Below are 19,361 nucleotides of genomic sequence, written 5' to 3'. Positions count from 1 at the left end.
ATTTCCCCTGGAATTAAAGAGATTGGGACAGGATCTGCCTGGGAAAACCTGGAGATCTTGGAGCTGCAAATCCAATATTTCCCCTCCAACTTACCCCGTCTGCAGGTGCTTTGAAGGAAAATAAAATAAATAAAAGTAAAAACAGAAATGAAATCAGAACTAAAATTAAAATATTTAAATTAAGAAGAAAAAATTTTAAAAAGAAAATAAAATTAAAATTTAAAATTAATAAAAAATAGGAATAAAAATTAAATTAAAATAAAAAATAAAAATAAAATCAAAATTAAAATAATTAAAATAAGAAGAAAAATCTAAAAAGAAAAGAAAATTAAATTGAATTAAAAATAAGAATAAAAGCAAAAAATAAAAGTAAAATAAAATGTCAAAAATAAAATTCTCAAATCCAAGGGAGCAGATTCAGAATTCCCAGTGTTTTCAACCCTTTCCTGCTTCCAAACCATCTCCATGAGCATCAGTTCCTGGTGTATCCCAGTTTTCCACAGGAATATTCCCAACGGGATTTAACTTGTCACCAAGATAATGGAATCCAAATCCAAGAGATGGCTCCTCATTAACGATTAATGAACTCATTAAATCCCACAAACAAGAGCCCTTCCCAGAGTTTTCCATCATTCCTCAGTGGTTATCCCAATCCCAATCCCAGTTCTTCCAGGGGGCAGGAAGAGGTTTGGGATCAGGGAAGCTGCCCAGGCTCGGGAAGCGCCGCCACTCCCGTGGTTTTCCTGCCCCATCTAGCGGCGCTCCGGGAGAGCTGCTTCCCACGGATCCAGCCGGGAGCCGCCTCTGGAGCTCATGGAATTCCTGAAGGGCTGGAAAAGCTCTCCCTTTGTTCCCCCCTGAGCTCTGGAGTCCCAGCAGGGGAAGGACCTGGAGCTGCTGGAGAAATTCCAGAGATCCCGCAGCCTCTGATCCCAGCTTTCTGCAAAGCCAGGAAAGCTGCTCCCCTTGGAGTTCCCTAAAAACCAGGAAGAGGGTTGGGAATAAAAGGATTTATTAAACATTTTGCAGGGAACATAAAGAGAGCTAATTCTCACCCTATCTGTGAAAAAATCCCCTCTTCCCCCCATTCCCACATGGAAAACATTCCAGAATTCCCTCACACCCCAAAGCAGCTGGGATGTGAATTCCCACTGCTCCCAGGATTTTGGGTGACTCTGGAATGTTCTGACAGCTCAGTGACACACTTAAATACTCCAAATTAATTCTTGCCAGAAGAAATCTGAATTCCCAAGGTTTTCCTGCTTCCAGTAAAATCAGGAATGGCCAAAAACACCCTTAAAGTGCTGGACTGCAGCTCGGAATAGCAGCGGTTGGGTCTCCCAAAAGAGAGGGAATGACCAGAAAAGATGGATTTGGGATTAAAAAACTGGGACAACACTGGAAAAATCTCCCAGGGAAAAGCCTGCTGGCACTGTCTGTAACGATCCAGCTCTGTTCGAAATTCCAGAGGGACCTTGAGGATTTCCCTAAATCTATGGAAAAGGACAGATCCATCCAGAAGTTCTTTGGGATCACCAATGGAGCCATTTCCCAGCTTCCCTAAAAACCTCTGGGAATGAGCACAAAGCAGTTCCTGAGGAGCAGTGGCAGCAGAGCATTCCTCAGGCTGGGAAAATCCGGGATTCCAGCAGGAAAAGTTCAGGGCTTCCTGCGCCTGCAACGAGAAAGAGCCACAGAACTTTCAGGATTCATCCAGAGGAATTTTGGGAGCAGCCAACTCCTCATTCCCAGGTTTTTGCACTACCACCCACCTCCTAAAAAAATCCAACATTTAATCCAAGGAAATTCCAAAATCTCTTTTCCTTTGATTTTTAGGCAGCAGGAGCAGCAAACAAAGTTGGATTCCAATTTCTTAATTCCCTCTTTCTACGGGGAATTGGAAATTCCCAATGGATAACATGAGCAAGAGGTTAGAGGGGCAGGAGAGGGAATCCAGGACATTCCTGCTGCCATTCCCAACCCTATTCCAGCCAGGAATGAAAACCCAAAGTGAAAAGGGCAGCAAGGTTGGGGGGAAAACATTCCCGAATTTTGGAAGTTGTCAGGAAAGAATTCCAGGAGCACTCACTTGGGCTGGGCGTGGTGCTGGAATCCCGGTCCCAGCGCCGATCCCGCCCTCATCTCCACGGCCACGGAACACTGGGAACACACCAAAGTCAGGATCCACTGCTTCCCACCATTCCCAGCATTCCCAAATCCTCATCCAGAGGGGTTTGGATCCCCAGCCTTGGAACCTCCAAGGCCAGGCTGGACAGAGCAGCCCGGGATAGTGGGAAGTGCCCATGGAATGGCTGGATTGGGATGAGCTGAAGTTCCCTCCCAACCCAACCCAGGTCACAATTCCAGGACCCAGGGTGACATTCCCAGCGTGACATTCCCAGCTCACCCTGGTTTCCACATCCGTCCATTCCGAGTCTGCGGCGTCCCCAGCAGGGTCGGGATTGGGAGGAGACGAGCGGCGCTTCCGCCTGGAACGGGAATTTGTGGAATTACAGCACAAACCTCATGGAATTTGCCACATTCCAACACTGGAAAACATCTTTATTCTTCCTTAATAAATCTTGGATCCAGCAACCATAAACTTCTCCAAGTTTATGGGATTTCAAGTTGGATTTTCCCATTGGATCATCCGGCCTGGTAGAGGTTCCATGCATGCACCCGGAATTCCACAGTTCCAGAAGCTCAAATGAAAGGTCCCATCATTGGAACCTTGGGAATTCCAGGACTCCAGAAGCTCAAATGAAAGGTTCCACAACTGGAATTTTGGGAATTCCAGGATTCCAGAGGCTGGACTCACCCAGTGGGAGATTCCTGCTTGAGGGTCTCGATGTCCGTGAACTGCACGGCCTGGCCACCACCCCTGGTCTTGAACACGTCCCCCTGGAATGGGAAAAGGACAAGGAAAAGCAGGATTAGGACAGGAACAACACTGGTATTCATCCCAGAATTCCAGCCCAAAGAGATACGGATACAAATAAGCTCCTCTCATTTCACTGCCAATGGATTGTTGCCTTTTTCCACAGGAAAATGCAGAAATCATGGGATCCACAGATCAAGGGATTCCAAAATCATGGGATCTACACAAATAATGGACTCCCTTAAATCATAGGATTCACAAATCATGGAATCCCACAAATAATGGAACTCAACCATGAAAACGCCAAACTAAATTTGAATGATTCCAAAGCAACATTCCCAAGATTCCCACAATTCCCAAGGTCACTTTAATGAGCTCAGTCTGGATCTCAACCCTGTCCCAAGCCTGGAGCACCGAGTGCCACATCCACGAATTCCTTGGGTCATTTTAATGAAATCTCAGTGATTCCAATGCAACATTCCCAAGGTCACTCGGATGAACTCGGTCTGGATCTCAGCGTTGTCCAGAGCCTAAGGAACTCCTGGAGCACCGAGTGCCACACCCAGGAATTCTTTGGGTAATTTTAACAAAATTTCGACAATTCCAACGCAACATTCCCAACATTCCCAAGACTCCCGAGGTCACCTTGATGAGCTTGGTCTGGATCTCCCCGTCGGAGGCGAGCTCCTGGTGGGTCAGCAGGTAGCGGTCGCAGCGGGCCAGGGCGCGCTCGCTGGGCGCGTCCACGGTGATGGCCCTGGGCACGCGCGGCTGCAGCAGCGTCTCCGTGGGCACGTGCGACGGCGGCCGGTGATCCACCCAGCGCTCCCCGGCACTGCGGGAACGCCGCGCGCGCAGCGGCGCCACCGGAGCGCTCTGGGAACGATGGAGAGTGGGAATGAGAACAGGGAATGGGCATAGGGAATGGAGAATGAGAACAGGGAATGGCAGGGATGGGGGCTGGTGATCCACCCAGCGCTCCCTGGCACTGCAGGAACACCACAGCCGCAGTGGCGCCACCAGAGCGCTCTGAGAATGATGGGAGAATGGGAACAGGGAATGCAAACAGGGAATGGATGGGCACAGGGAATGGATGAGATTGGATAGGATGGGCGTGGGAAAGGCAAAGGTTTGGTCCTTGGGTTGGATCCTGAGGGCACCACCAAGAGCTTGGCATCAAATTATCACTGGAACATTCCTGGCCAATTCCTGTTTTTTGGGCATCGAGTCGTCCATGGAATATTCCAGGCCAATTCCTATTTAACGGAAATTTTATCCCAGCGTTGTCCAATCTGTCACATTCCTTTAAGTCTCCTCAAGTTTGGGAAAGCTCCTCCCAAATTTCCAAATTCACAGCACCAGCCCAAGGGATTGTCCTGCTCTGCTTTCCTAAAGTGCTCTTGGATTGAATCCTGACAGCACCACCATGAGCTTGGCATCAAATTATGCATGGAATATTCCAGGCCATCTCCTGGTTTTTTGGGATCAAATTATGAATGGAATACTCCACGTCAAGTCCTATCTCTTGGGAATTTTTGTCTAATATGTTGCATTCCACACCTAGGAAGGAGGGGACAAGGGAAGAGATTGTCCCTGTTTTCCTAAAGTGCTCTTGGACTGAATCCTCAAGGAACCAAATAATTCATGGAATTAGAGCTCCCAGTTTAAAGGGAATTAGGGAATTAAAGCTGAGGCACACAAAAGGTTTATCCAAGGCATGTTTCCAGGCAGGAAAAGCTCCCAGAAGCACCTTGGAAGCTGGGAAATTGCAGGAGGGATTGGAGGAGACACGAGGGAGACGGAAAGGAAAAGGGAAATGCCAGGAAAAGGGAAAGGGAAACACCAGGGAAAAACATGAGGACACCCATGGCTAGAGCAGAGTGTGGCCACCTCAGAGCTCCCTAAAAAGTGGGAATTCTTAACTTCCAAGGAAGCTCCAAACACCAAGAGGGCAGCGAGAGTAGCCAGGCTCAGTCTGGGACCAGCAGGACACGTTAGGGACAGCTCTACTCTACGTTAGGCTCGAGGACAGAGCCAGGCTCAGGCTCAGAGAACCTTTAAGCCAGGCTGAGCCCCACTAGGCCAGGACTAACCCTGCAGCACGGATCCTCTTCCTGCTCTAGCTCCTCTCTATCCCTGGGCACCTCCAGCGCTCGGCTCCAGCACATCCCTCTCCTCCTGGCAGGGCTGGGCCAGGCCGAGCCTGGCTCTGCTCCAGCTTTATTCCTGGGCTTGGGAATGCTGGCTGGCTCGCAGGAAGGGCCCTTCTGCTCCCACTCCAGCACACAGGAGGCCACAGAGATGCTGCTGCAAGAGTTGGAGCGCCTGGGCCCCCGCGGGGCCCCCCGGCTGTCCCCGAGCTCAGCGGGGTCGCCACAGCTCTGGGGAGAAGGGAGAGAGCAGTGAGACACAGCAGGCTCCAAGCAAACAGGGACAGGCAGACAAATCCAGGCATTTCCCGTTCCTGTGGAGATCAGGAGGTGGGAGAATGGATGAAGAGCACACAGGACACAGGGAATTCGAGCTGATCCAAGTCAGGGCTCAAACTTCAGCAGGGACATCACAGCTCTGGAGAGAAGGGAAACATCAGTGACACACAGGAGGCGTCGTGCAGTCAAACAGGGACACCATGCAGGGACAGACAGGTCCAGGGATTTCCTGTTCCTGTGGATATCAGCAGGTGGGAGAATGGATAAACAATGAACAGAGACAAAACGAGGAACTTAAAAGGTGCTCCAGCTCGGGGATCAAACTTCAGCAGGGACACCACAGCTCTGGAAGCAGGGAAACACCAGTGAGACACAGGGAGGGACAGACCCAGGGATTTCCCATTCCTATGAATATCAGGAGGTGGGAGAATGGATGAAGAAAAAACAGAAGAAAAGGAATTCAAGCTGCTCCAACTCTGGGCTCAAACCTTAGCTCTGGGGAGAAGGGAGAGTCAGTGAGACAAAGGAGACTCCAAGCAAACAAGGACAGAAAAATCCAGGGATTTCCTGCTCCTAAGGATATCAGGAGGTGGGGAATGGATGAAGAACAGCAGACAAGGAACTCAAAATAAGCTTCTCCAACTCTGTCCTTGGGGGCTACTAATGACTAAAATCCCTGCACTTAAGCCCAAAAACGCTGTTTCCTAAATGCAGCAGGTTTGGGAGTGACTCACGGGAGCAGGGGAGGGAGACACGGATCTGGGGAGAGGCTTTTCCCGCTCCCTTTCCCGGGATGGCCTCTCCGGCCTCTCGGCTCTGGGCTCGGTGACGATGGCCTTGAGCTGCTTCAGCTTCTCGTCCTTCACCCACAGCTTGTTCTGCATCTCCAGCTGCTTGGCTGCCACGCGCCGCTCCTTCAGGGACAGGGACAGCAGAGGGAAACATGCAATTGCTGAGGCTGGAAAACCCACCAGGATCAGCAGGGCCAGGCTGGGACTGAACCCAGCCTGGAGCCCTGAGTGCCACATGCAGGAGTTCCTTGGATACCTGCAGGGATGGGGATTCCAAACCTCCCCGGGTAGTTCCAACTTTTATAACCCATTCCATGAGGGAATTTCCCCAGTATCCAACCTGAGCCTGCCCTGGCACAGCCTGAGCCTGCTTTCTGTCTCCTCCCGTCCTTGTTCCCTGGGAGCAGAGCCTGACCCCACTGCCCTCCGCTTTTCTCTCCTTCTTTCCATTCCCTTCAATTCCTTTCCTTTCCATTCCATTCCCCTCAATTCCTCTCCTCTCCCTCCCCTCTTCCTCTCCATCCCATTTCCAACCCAGAATTCCCACAAACACCAACAAACCCACTCCTTAAGATCCCACACCCCAAATCCCCAATGCCTTGATCCCACTTTTCCCCCATTCCTGCACTCACACATTCCTTCTCCCACTTGAGGGAGGTCTCAGCCACCATTCCCTGCAGCCTGGCCTCCAGCCTCCTCTTGTCCGACGCCTGCCGCTGCAGCTTCTGGCTCTTGCTCTCCAGCTCCTGCTGCAGGTTCCTCTTGTCCTCCTCGTAAATCGTGGCTGTCTTCTCCAAAATCTCAATCTGCAGCAAGAGAGGAAGGATTTGGGTGGGAATACAACCTTCTAATCCAGGAATTCCTGCTTGTATTTCCCGGGAAATCTCAATTTTCACTTCTAAATCGCTGATTTTGCTGCTTTTAAAGCCTCACCTCATAAAAAAAAGTCAACAAATTTTCAGCAGAAGTTCCCCCCCAAAATATTTATTCCTGATGACAAGGAATTTGCCAATAATCCATTAAAAAAAAATGGGATTTGTGCTCCAAAACGACCCAACTGACCTTGTACTCCAAGGTTTTAATCTTCTTCTCCAGCCGTTCCAGCTCCGTCTTCTGCCCTGTTATGGTTTTCTCCTTCTCAGCCAGTTTTCCTTGGATATAATTTTCCTTGGATGCAACACTGGAGTCAAATTCTTGCAGCATTGTTTTAAAGGCAAGAACTGGAAGAGAATTCAGATATTTTCTATTTTATCTTTAATCTTCTCTCTTATCCCCAGAACATCCAAACCTCTGTTTTTCCCAACAAATTTTAAAGCCTAAAATTCCTCAAAAAAAGGTTGAAACAATCAATCTAAACAAGAAAATTGAGGCAAGGGGGATCCTTGGAGGAATAATAAGGGCACCAAATCTGAGTTTTGCCCTGATGTTCCAACTTGGGGCAAATTCCTACCACTTTTGGCAAATTCCTCTGTCAGCATCTGCCTCATTTTGTGGCGCTGCTCCAGGGCCTCGATCAGTTTTGGGAGCGTTTGGTCGTCGTTGATGTCCAAGAGCTCGCAGGAAGGCAGGGGAGGGAAGCTCTGGAAGAAGAGCTCAGCAGCAGATGGCTCCTCTGGTCCTGCAGGATGGAAAATCCGTCAGCAGGACGGGAAAATTCCAATGGACATGGGGCAGGATTGTGGAAAACTGGGAGTGATTAATGGGAGCTACAGGTTTCCAAATAGGTGAGGGATGGGAAAGGATTAAATGTGACATCTTTGATTCCTTGTTTTACTAAAAGCAAGTCCTGAACATTGGGGAACATCCCTCAATTTCCTTGGCACAATTTCCTGTCAGGAGCTACAATAATGGGACCATGGATTCATCCCAATCCTGTGGAATTCCTTGGAAAGGAAACCTTCACAGGGACACTGCAGAGGGAAGAGCAGCAGCTCCCAGGGCACTGAGGTTCAGTCTGACACAGCTAAGGCTCAGTAGAATTGGTTTAAATTTTAATTCCCAGCCTTGAATTCCTAACAGAAAACTCTGCTGGAATCATGGAATGGTTTGGGTTGGAAAGGAACTTAAAGTGATCCTGTTCCATGGGCAGGGATACCTCCTGCTGTCCCACATTCCAACCTGGCCTTGGACACTTCCAGGGATGCAGGAGCAGCCACAGGTACTCCGGGAATTCCAGCCCAGCCCCTCCCCACCCTCACAGCCTGCAACTCCTTCCCAATATCCCACCCAAATTTCCCATTTTCCAATTTGAAGCCATTCCCCGTTGTCTCTTCATCCCTCATCCCAATCCCTCTCCAACCCTCCTGCAGCCCCTTAAGACCCTGCAAGGCTCTCCAAACTTTCCCTGAATCCTTCCCTTTTTCCCAGGTGGACATTCCCAGAGCAGAATTCCCCACCCCAGCCCTCACCTGCCCCCACGGGGCCGCCCCTGAGCTCCAGCTTGCGGGACAGCTCCTCGCGGAACGCCTGGTTGCGGAGACGCCGCCCCGGCGTCAGCCCGCACAGCGGCCGGTCCAGGGGCCTGGCCACCTCCACCTCCTGGGTCATCTCTGCAAAACGCATCACTTGCTGCAAGAAAACAGGAAAGAAAAACCACCAGGAGCACCCGGAGATGGGACTGGGAGCGGGGTTGGGCCACTGAAGTGGGAAAGGAGGAATTATCCGGCTGAAATCGCAAGGAGTTCCCAGCTACGGATTGGGATCTTCCAGAAACCTCCCCCCCAGGGAGCCACAAAAGCGTGGGCACAGACAGCTGGAATTCTAGGAATAGGAGGGATTAAACACCCAAATATGGCTCCATGGAATTCTGTGAGGAAGGAAAACCTTTCCCACTTTTTAAGCAAGGAGCAGGTGTAATATGAACAGCAAAAACAAGGCTTGGGGAGCAGATTTATCCCACAGAATTATAATTGAAGGGCTCAAACAAAAATTATAATTCCTTCTATCTCTTGGAGCACAAGAATCCAGGGAAAAACAGGAAAAGAAGAGCATGAGGAAATGGAAAAAGGGAATTTACCAGGCTTTCCTCATAGTCCTCTGCCTTGGGATTCACACACACGATCATCCGAACTTTCCCTTCTCCATCGAAATAGTTCTTGAAGAGATGAGTCAGCTTGGAATCTCTGTATGGAACCATCTGGGAATAAAGGCCAGGGAAAACTCCATGAGTTTTCCTTATCCAGGTGATGAAATCCAAGGATAAGCAGGGAAGGGCTGCCCACCTTGTTTGTTCCGTACAATTGGTTTTCCCGCAGAACCTCGATGCACGTCCTCAATGTCATCAAAGACTGGTTGATATTCCCTAAAAAAAGCAAACACAAGGCAAAATAACTCCATGAGCAGCCCTTGGATCATATTCCCAGATTAGTCAGAAGAATAAATTGCCTAATTAACAATATTTGTTAATAATTGCTCTAATTAACTGAAGTGGCAGAAGTGCTGCTGCAAACTTGTGGGAAGATTTGAGGTCATCAAATCCTAACTGATCCTAACAGAGCACTTCAAGAATTCCTGGGATTCCTCCCTAGGAGACAGGATTAGCAGGAGTTTAATTAGCAGGGTTAATTAGCAGGGTGCTCCAGGGTGTTCCTACCTGCTTCCCGCAGTCTGTTCCCCTCGGCTTTGGTCCTGTTGGTTCTCTCACTTCCCGCCAGATCCACCAGGGACAGCTGGCTCAGGGTGATTTGCTCCTTTTCCTGGGACACACAAGAAATCCTGGATCCCTCCAGATTCCCCTAAAGGGCTGGGGGACACCTCATCCCAAAACCCACTTTCAAAGGATGTGTTGGATATGAGCTCACAGGGGTTGGTACAGCCCAGACAGCTGCACAGCTTTTTTATGAATAACTCTGTCACCTCCAAACATGAGGCACAGGAGCTGCTTCCAAGGTAAATTCCATAAAATTCTCCTGGAATGACCCAGAACTGACCTGGAGGACGTTGTCCCCATCAGCATCCAGAGGAGCCTGTGCCAGTTTGATGATGAACACAGAGTGGGAGCGGCTGGATTCCCGGTTCAGCTGCGTGTTGGCGATGCGTCGCTTCTTCTGCCCTGCTCAGACACCCCAAATTCCCAAAATTCCTGCTGCTTTCCCACAGCTCCCTCCAGCATCAGGGTGTGAGGGGTTTCCCAGCTGTGGGATATTGGGAAGGGCTGGGAATGGGGAGGCCCTAAATGCCCAGAGAAGCTGTGGATGCTCCATCCCAAGGAGGGGGCTGATCCAGCAGAATTTCCCTGCTCGTGGATGATGTTTAAGGTGCTGGGAATGTGGCATCAGCCCTGAACTCCAAGATTTTTACCTCTCCAAAAGACTTCAAAAGCTTCCTCGGTGGATTTGACCTCCACTTCGGTGCAGCCCGTCACGTACATGTTGTGGTTCTGGTCTTCCCGAAGGATTTTGGACTGGGGAGGTCTTTGGGATAGTGGGAAAAAGGGAAAAAATCCAAATAAATCCCAATGGAGGGGAGTTCTCTGTGCAGCTTCTTGCCAAGCAGATTCTCTCGGAGGGCAAAATTCAGCAGGAAAAGGTCAAAAATCGGAGGGAAAAAATTCAGAATTTGGAGGGAAAATGTCGCAAGTCTGAGGGGAAAAGGACAAAAATTCTGAGGGGGAAAAGGTCAAAAATGCTGGGAGGAAGAAGTCCAAAAATTCTGAGGGGAAAATGGTCAAAATTCAGGGGAAAGGTCAAAAATTCTGAGGGAAAAGGGCCAAAATTCCAAGGGAAAAAATTCAGAATTCAGAGGGAAAATGTCCCAAGTCTGAGGGGAAAAGGTCAAAACTCTGAGGGGAAAACATTAAAAATTCAGAGGGAAAAGGTCAATTATCCATCTAAAAGATGGAAGAGGGAATACAGGACATAGACACACAGCCAGGATTAGTGACACTCCAGCTACTGCTCTAATTAGCAGCTATTTAATTGCAATTAATTGCTTTGGTGGCAGCTATTGCTTTTCTACAAGCACACAGAAGCAAGGAGAGCATCCTAGGTTTCCTAGGAAAGCAAGGATAGGCAGGGAATTTTCTGCTTCTACTCAAGGAAAACAGCACTGGAAAAATGGGAATAAGACATTGGACACATACACAAAGTCTCCATTTCTCACAGGAGTGTTGCAATTGTTCCACCTACCAAAAAAATGGGGAAAAATATTAAATACTTGATTTCTGCCTCAAATCTTTCCATGCTGCAGCTTCCAGAGGGAGAAATAATCCCAGATATTTTTTTTAAGATGGGCTTTGGGAAAAAATACCTCTTAATTTATTTTTTTACATTTTATTTTAATGTTTAAATTTTTAATTGAAATTTTAATGTTTAAAAATTTTATTTTAAAATGGTTTAAAACCATTCAGTGTTTAAACACTGAATGGTTTAAAAGCATTCCCAGAGATTCAAAACCTTCTAGAATGAAGACCCTGGAGACAGCTCCCAGTTTGCTTTGCCCTCGTTAGTCTTTGTTAATCAACCACTCCTTAATTAACACAGGACTGAGAAGCTCCTTTAATGGAGTTGGAATTTCAATGCATAGATTCCAAGTGGAATTTGCAGACTTCTCCTATTGATTTTAGACATCATAAATGCACACCTTTGGAAAAAAATACCCCTAAAAAATATCCCTAATTTCTGGTTTTATGGGAATTACAGATATCAAGTGGAATAGTAGGGAAATATGGAGCACCAAACCAGTGTTTTCCACTGTTTCCAGGGCAATAATCTATGGAATGGCTCGTTACAAGTTGAAATTACCTGTTAGAATAGACTGGGAATTTAAGAGGGATAGAATTGCCTAATTAATTAATTTTGCTTGCCAATCATGCAGCCAAATGAAGAAGGGAGCACCTTGGCCACCAGTACTGAAACATTCCTGGCTGGAACCCTTTCCACGTGTGTTTAACAGTAATTCCCAGGAATTCTGAGCCAAACTCCCAAAGGTTAGAACCGAAAAATCAGGGTGGAGTTCCTACAAAGTCCTCCCAGGACTGGGAATACGGGAATTCCCAAACTCCCTTGGGTTTGGTGGGCTCCAAGCAGACGGAGGATGCCGGAATAGGACACAGAGACCCTGCTCTCATCCCAAACCTCCTCCCAGCGGCTTGGTGCCGATTCCCAAGCCCAGCCTGGGCCAATCCCGGCTTTCCCAACTCACTTGGGTTTGATGGAGTCGCAGGGAGCCTCCTCCAGCAGGTCGTAGATGTAGTTGTTGTAGATCTCGATGTAGGAGACGAAGACGCCGTAGACGTTGTCCTCGTCCACCTCCTCCGCCCGGCAGTGATCCTGCACGTCGATCATGTCGGCAAACTCGGGATCCAGCTGTCTCCTGCGGGAAATGGGCATTTGGGATGGCATTCCCGGCAGCCGGGACGCGCCGGGGCGGCTCAGAGCGGAGCTGCAGGGCTGGCTGGGGAAACACGCAACATTCGCCAAAATTCCCGTTCCTGAGGGGCCCTGGGCAGGGCCTGGAGCTGGAATTCCACGATCCAGCTGGGGGAATTCCATGGCTGGAATTCCATGATCCAGCTGGGCGAATTCGATGATCCAGCTGAGGAAACTCCATGATCCAACTGAGGGAATTCCACGGCTGGAATTCCATGATCCAGCTGGGGGAAATCCATGATCCAGCTGAGGGAATTCCATGGTGGAAGTCCATTATCTAACTGATGGAATTCCATGATCCAGCTGGGGGGATTCCATGATCCAACTTAGGAAACTCCATGATCCAACTAAGGAAATATTACGGTGGAAATTCCATGATCCAACGGGGGGAATTCCATGGCTAGAATTCCATGATACAACATAGAAATGCCCATTGTTGGAATTCCATGATCCAGCTGAGGGGCTTACATGATTGGAATTCCATGATTCAGCTGGAGGAAATCCATGATCCAACTAAGGAAATTCCATGATCCAACTGAGGGAATTCCATGGCTAGAATTCCATGATCCAACTGGGGGAGTTCCATGGTTGGAATTCCATGATCCAGCTGGGGGAACTCCATGTTTCTATGGAAATATCTCCAAATTGAACTTCACTGGATTTGGTTGGGAAATCCAAAGTCCAGTTTGGTCCGGCTTCACAGAGCCGGATTCTTACTGAACACCACGGGGTTTTAATCCTGGCTTAACAGGTACAAGAAATAGGCTGAGCCTAAATTTCCTCAACTAAAGAGCTGCTCAAACCACATGGAACACACTCATTTCCCATTAATATTTTACTAACTATTATTATTATTAATAACCCTGCCCATGGGACAATATCAACTTGAAGATCCCTTTGAAATTCTGAGGGGAAAAGGTCCAAAATTCTGAGGGGAAAAGGGACAAAATCTCAGGGAAAAAAGTTATGAAATGACTTCCTCCAAGCTGAAATCTTTTGTTAGAACCGCAGGAATAGATTGGGAATTTCAGTGGGATACAATCACCTCATTAATTAAATATTTGCTTATTTTTTTCCCAATTTTTCCTTCATTTCCTCAAGGGAAGAGCCCAAGAGAAGTTAAAACCCATTTCTAGGGAATAAATTCCCTCTGCTATTCCCAGAGTCACTCACTTCCCAGCTGGAGTTTTTGGGGTGGGCAGGGCCTCTCTCCTCTGGCGTTCCAGCAGAGCCTCCACCTCGCTCTGCACATCCACCCCGTTCTTGTCATCCAGCTTGAAAACCTGAGGGAAAAACCAGGAATTTCAGTCAATTCCAGCAACCAGGTGCTGCCCAACAAAGCATTATTTGATTCATTAATTAGTCTGATTAGGCTGGTATTAATTTATTAATACCACGCCCCTCATTGGCACTCGATCCAGCAAGCTCTGACAGAAAAAATTTGCAAAACAACGTTTTAGAAAAGATCCCAAGGATGAGAATTCCAGGATTATTTCAGTGTATTTTAGGCACCACTAGTGCACGACTTTGGAAAAATATCCCTGATTTCATGAGGAGACAATTCATTTTTGGTTTTATGGGAAATACTGAAATGAAGTGGAATAACATGGAAATATGGAGCACCAAACCAGCGTTTTCCACTGTTTCCAGGGGAAAAAAAGCCATGGAATGGCTTCCTCCATGCTGAAATCACCTGTAAGAACAGCAGGAATAAATTGGGAATTTCAGTGGGATACCACCACCTAATTAATTAAATGTATGCTTATTAATCACCCATCCTAATGAGGAAGGGAACACCTTGGCCATCAGTACTGACACCTTCCTGGCTGGATTCCTTCCCATGTGTTTTTCACAGATTTTTCCAAGGATGGGCTCGGGCAATAACCACCAAACCACTGAATGCTTTAAAAGCATTCCCAGAAACCCAAACCCTTTTGGAACGAGGACCCTGACGTGGGGGTTTTTCCCTCTTCCATGCCCTCCAGGGGCAGGTTTGGAGCAGGGATCCATGGATTTGGGGCTGTGGGGAGGATGTGGGGAGGCACTCACGAATCTCTTGGCCTGGAAGGGGCCGATGCTGTTGAAGATCATGGCCAGGCAGCGGGGCAGGAGCCCCCCATCCCCAGGAGATCCTGTCATGGTGTGGGTCTTCCCACTGCCCGTCACTCCATAGGTGAACAGCAGACCTGGGAATGCAGGGAAAAGGGAGAAATCAACGGGATTGGGAAAAAAAAAAAACAACACACCCCAAATACTGCACGCCATCCAAAGTGGTCACAGCTGGGAATATCCTGGAATCACCCTCTCCAAGTTGTGCCATCCCTGGAATATTCCAGACTGGATGGGGCTTGGAGCACCCTGGGATACTGGAAGGTTTCCCTGCCCATGGAATGGGATGAGCTTTAATGCCCTTCCCATAGATTGGATGGTGCTTTTTTGCCATTTGTTGCTTTTTTGGGAGTTGAAAACATGCTTTGCTAAAAGCCCAAAATGCTGATTTCACAACTTGCAACTCCCACAAACCATGGGAAAACTTGGGAGAGCAGGGAGAGGGATCTGGATGCATCGTTCATGGAATTCCAGAACGCTTTGGGTGGAAGGGACCTTAAAGCCAATCCCATTGCCAAAGGCAGGGACACCTCCTGCTAAGCCAGACTGCTCCCACAACACTTCCATGGCATGGGATCACCCATTCCCACCCAAACCATCCCAGGATTCCTATCCAGAAAGAGCTTCCAAGGGAATTCCAAGCTGAAATCTCTTGTTAGAACAGCAGGAACAGATTGGGAATTTCAACTGGATACAAGTACCTAATTAATTAAATATTTGCCTTTTTTTTTTTCCCAATTTTTCCTTCAATTTTTTCAAGGGAAGAAGACAAGTGCAATCTCTGTGTGAGGAGCTGAGCTACAATTCCAACCAAACCTCAGGAGCCCTGGATCATCCATTCCCACCCAAACCATCCCAGGATTCCCATTCCAGAAAGAGCTTCCAGAGGTGTGGAGTGAGGAGCTGAGCCACAGTTCCAACCAAACCTCAGGAGCCCTGAAATCCTGGGAATGGGGACACAGGAGAGGAGCTCTGCTCACCGTTCTTGCCCCGGATCAGATCCTCCACCAGAGGCTTGGCCACCACATCAAAGAGCTCCTTCTGTGCCACCAGCGTGCCAAACACCTCCTTGAAGGAATACTGGGTCTGCCAAGAGAGGGAAAACCACCCTGGAATTCCAGCCCCACAGCCTGGAGTGGCCAGAGGGATCCCACGGAGCAGAGAATTCCCAAAGGACAGCTAAAAACTGGAATTTCCTTTCAGAAATTCCCAGAATCCAAGCAAAGAAACATCCACCATGGCCAAAGTGGAGCTGTTCCCTCGTGGAATTTTGTTTATTTTGGATCTTTTTCCAGTCCAGCCTCAGTTTTCAGTCTTGAATTTCAAGCTGGTTTTATTTTTTTAATGAATAATTTTAATTTTAATTTTAAATTAATTCAATTATTTTAATTTTAAATTTATTATTTAAATTAAAAAGTTATTTTAATTTAAAAATTAATTTTAATTGTCCTAAATTTCAACCTGCTATTATTTTTAATGAATTATTTTAAATAAAATTTTAAACTAATTTTAATTTTTGATGGTCATTTTCCCACCAAAACTCTTCCTTAGGGAAATAGCTGAATTCCAAATTTCTGAACAAAACCTCATTTAATTAAATTAACATTTCATTAATTAAGCTTTGCCTGTTTTATTTAAACCTTTGAAGATCCCTTAATGCCCTTCCCATAGGAATTTTCCAGCTGAATTTGGAAACAAAATATTCCACATCCCAGCTGAGATTCCCACCTGGAAAAGCTGTGGATTCCTTTTCCCTGGAGTGTCCAAGGCCAGGTTGGATCAACCTGGGATGCTGGATTCCCATGGAACAGGATGAGCTTTAAGGCTCTATTTGACAGATCAGGAAGTGATGGCTTTTTTTGTCCTAGATGGGGTTTTGGGTGGAAAACTTTTGGATTTTGCACTCTGCAAGCGCCACAAACCATGGGAAAGCTTGGAGAGCGGGAGCTGGATGGAATTCATGGAATTTGATGGGTGGGAAGGGACCTTAAAGCCAACCCCACTGCCAAGGGCAGGGACACCTCCTGCTAAGCCAGGGTGCTCCAGGACACCTCCGGGGACGGGGGCAGGAATTCCAGGCAGGAATTCCAGCGGGAATCCCGTTACCTCGCGGTACTCGCCGTTGCGGAACACGCGGTAGCCCTCGGGAGGGTGGATCTGCACCGTGGTGCCGTTGATCACCTCGATGCAGCACTCCTGGTCCGCACGGCTGAGCGGCCGCACGCGGCAGTACACCTGGGAATGGGGGGAAAAAACTGGGAATGAACCGGGAATGAACAGGGCAGTGCACCTGGGAATGGGGGGAAAAACGGGAATAAACCGGGAATGGACCGGGAATGGACTGGGCAGTGCACATGGGAATGGGGGAAAAAAACTGGGAATGAACCGGGAACGGACCGGGAATGAACAGGGCAGTACACCTGGGAATGGGGGGAAAAACGGGAATGAACCGGGAATAGACCGGGAATGAGCAGGGCAGTGCACCTGGGAATGGGGGGAAAAACGGGAATGAACCGGGAACAGACCGGGAACGAACAGGGCAGTACACCTGGGAATGGGGGGGGGGGGAAACCGGGAATGAACCGGGAATAGACCGGGAACGAACAGGGCAGTACACCTGGGAATGGGGGGGATAAACGGGAATGAACCGGGAATAGACCGGAAACGGACCGGGCAGTACACCTGAGAATGGGGGGAAAAACGGGAATGAACCGGGAATAGACCGGGAACGAACAGGGCAGTACACCTGGGAATGGGGGGGGGGAAAAACCGGGAATGAACCGGGAACGGACCGGGCAGTGCACGTGGGATGGGGGGAAACCGGGAATAGACAGGGCAGTACACCTGGGAATGGGGGGGAAACCGGGAATAGACCAGGAATGAATCGGGAATGAACCGGGAATGGACCGGGCAGTGCACCTGGGATAGGGGGGAATAACCGGGTATGAACCGGGAACGGACCGGGAATGGACTGGGCAGTACACCTGGGAATGGGGGGAAAAACGGGATAAAGCCGGGAATCCGGCGGGGCGGGAAGGGGGAGCTCGGGATGAGCCCGGCACTCACCCCCACCGGGTCCTTCTGCGTGGGGTTCGTGGCTTTCCTCGGCCTCCGCGGCGTCCTGGCCCTACTGAGAGAGAGAGCGTCAGGGAACCGGGAACGGCCGCACCGGGACACCGGGAACGGCAGGAACAGGGAAACCGGGAACGGCCGGACCGGGAAGGGCCAGACCGGGACACCGGGAACAGCCAGACGGGGAAACGGGAACGGCCGCAACGGGGCACCGGGAACGACCGCACCGGGACACCGGTAGAGGGGAGGGGGAGAGGGGAGACAGCCGAGAGGACGGGAGGAGCGGGCAGGGGAGGGGAGAACCGAGAGAGGCGCGACAGCGGAGCACCGGGACGGGGGAGCGCCAGGATGGCGCTGAGGGCGACCGCGCTGCCCCCCGGAACCCCTCAGGCCGCCCCCCCTCCCCGCCCGGGGCTGCACAGCCACTCACGCCGCCTTCATGTCGCGGGTGGCGCCGCTGTCGCGACAGGGCCCGGGGCTCGCGCTGCGGGGCTGGCACCGGGCGGCGGCCGCGCGCCCGAGAGATTCAAATCTATCCAATCAGCGAGCACGGCGCCGTGACGTCGTCACGCACGGCGCGTCACCATGGTGACGCGAAAAGGGGCGCGGCCAGAGGCGCGGGCGCCCCCTGCTGGTGGCGGTGGTGGAGGGGAGGCCGCGGGTTCGAATCCCGGCCCCGGCAGATCCCGGATTTTCCCTCCTTTTTATCCCCTTAATTTCAATATTTCAGGAAAACAGGTGGAATGCAGACCGTTTGTAGGGCCAGAGCTTCCCTGTGTGCCTGCCTGGAGGCGAATTGGTCACTCAGTTAATTCCAAACCCGATGGAAATTACTGAATTCCCAACCTGTGGAAAATTAGTGAATTTCCAACCTGTTGGAAATAATTCCCAATCTGTGGAAACGGGTTAATTCCCAACGTGTGGAAAATTAGTTAATTCCCAACCCAATGGAAATGAGTGAATTCCCAATCTGTTGGAAATGAGTTAATTCCCAACCTGTTGGAAATAATTCCCAACCTGTAGGAAACTAGTTAATTCCCAACCTGTGGGAAATGATCCGTGGTGGAAAATAACCGTGGAAATGTGGTGCTGGGACATGTGGGAAAAATCCAGCAGAACAAGTCCAGGGAAAAGCAAACTCCCTTCCCAGGGAATGCATTCCAATGGGGAACTGGGGAGAGGGATTCAAGTCCTTTTAAATTCTGGGGAATTCCCATTTTTAGTCCAAATTCTTGAATGTTTCCACAAGGTTTCAAGGATATTAAAAAAAAAAAAAAAAAGGATAAAATCACCTGGAGGAGCCTGAAATTCCTGCCTTTTTCCAGCTTTTCCAAATCCCTCCACGTAGCTTAGGGGGGATGAGGGAGGTTTGCTGGAATTTCATCCCAAATTCCTTTGGCATTTGGTGTGGATCAACACTCCACACATAAATATCCCTGTTCATTTCCTTGGAACCACTGGACACGGAGCTTTCATTTCTCCTGGGAAGGGAATTGAGGAAAATCCAGAGGTTTTTGGTAAAAAGCAGGAAAAAATCCTCTCCCTGTGCTGCTCCAAGATCCAGCATCACCCATTCCAAGGGTTCAGCCAGAGGATCCCGGGGAATTCTGGCATTCCATCCCCTTTGGAATGCAGTTTTCCCAAATTTCCCAGCATTGGAGAGGACGGGAGGATTTCAGTTCAAAAGTTGAATGACCTGGAATAATCCTGGGAA

General features: G+C 49.1%; 1 protein-coding gene across 1 annotated transcript; it reads right to left on the bottom strand.

Annotated features, from left to right (window-relative positions):
• Positions 1-1,002: 1,002 nt before the first annotated feature.
• On the bottom strand, positions 1,003-18,088 carry KIF23 (kinesin family member 23). The gene is made up of 27 exons (XM_063170149.1): positions 18,078-18,088; positions 17,642-17,702; positions 17,537-17,559; positions 17,368-17,419; positions 17,246-17,257; positions 16,682-16,810; positions 15,556-15,661; positions 14,516-14,652; positions 13,640-13,749; positions 12,240-12,410; positions 11,179-11,220; positions 10,398-10,510; positions 10,028-10,149; positions 9,691-9,793; positions 9,320-9,399; positions 9,115-9,234; positions 8,507-8,666; positions 7,549-7,716; positions 7,161-7,318; positions 6,731-6,904; positions 6,042-6,221; positions 4,972-5,259; positions 3,524-3,754; positions 2,819-2,901; positions 2,408-2,489; positions 2,090-2,160; positions 1,003-1,675 (listed from the first exon to the last, which is right to left on the bottom strand). Exons 1-27 carry the CDS (start codon positions 18,086-18,088, stop codon positions 1,660-1,662), a joined length of 3,003 nt encoding a protein of 1,000 aa, XP_063026219.1. The 3' UTR covers positions 1,003-1,659.
• Positions 18,089-19,361: the final 1,273 nt, after the last annotated feature.

The sequence above is a fragment of the Melospiza melodia genome, chromosome 15 (assembly GCF_035770615.1).
Source record: "Melospiza melodia melodia isolate bMelMel2 chromosome 15, bMelMel2.pri, whole genome shotgun sequence".
NCBI lineage: Eukaryota > Metazoa > Chordata > Aves > Passeriformes > Passerellidae > Melospiza > Melospiza melodia.
This window is presented reverse-complemented; position numbering and strand designations above follow the sequence as displayed.

What these genes read in the sequence shown, in the direction of transcription:
- KIF23 (XM_063170149.1), bottom strand. An exon ending in TTTTGAAGTCTTTTGGAGAG is followed by an intron (nt 10,150 to 10,397) that starts GTAAAAATCTTG and finishes GTGTCTGAGCAG; the next exon opens with GGCAGAAGAAGCGACGCATC. An exon ending in GGACGGATGTGGAAACCAGG is followed by an intron (nt 2,161 to 2,407) that starts GTGAGCTGGGAA and finishes GTGTGTTCCCAG; the next exon opens with TGTTCCGTGGCCGTGGAGAT.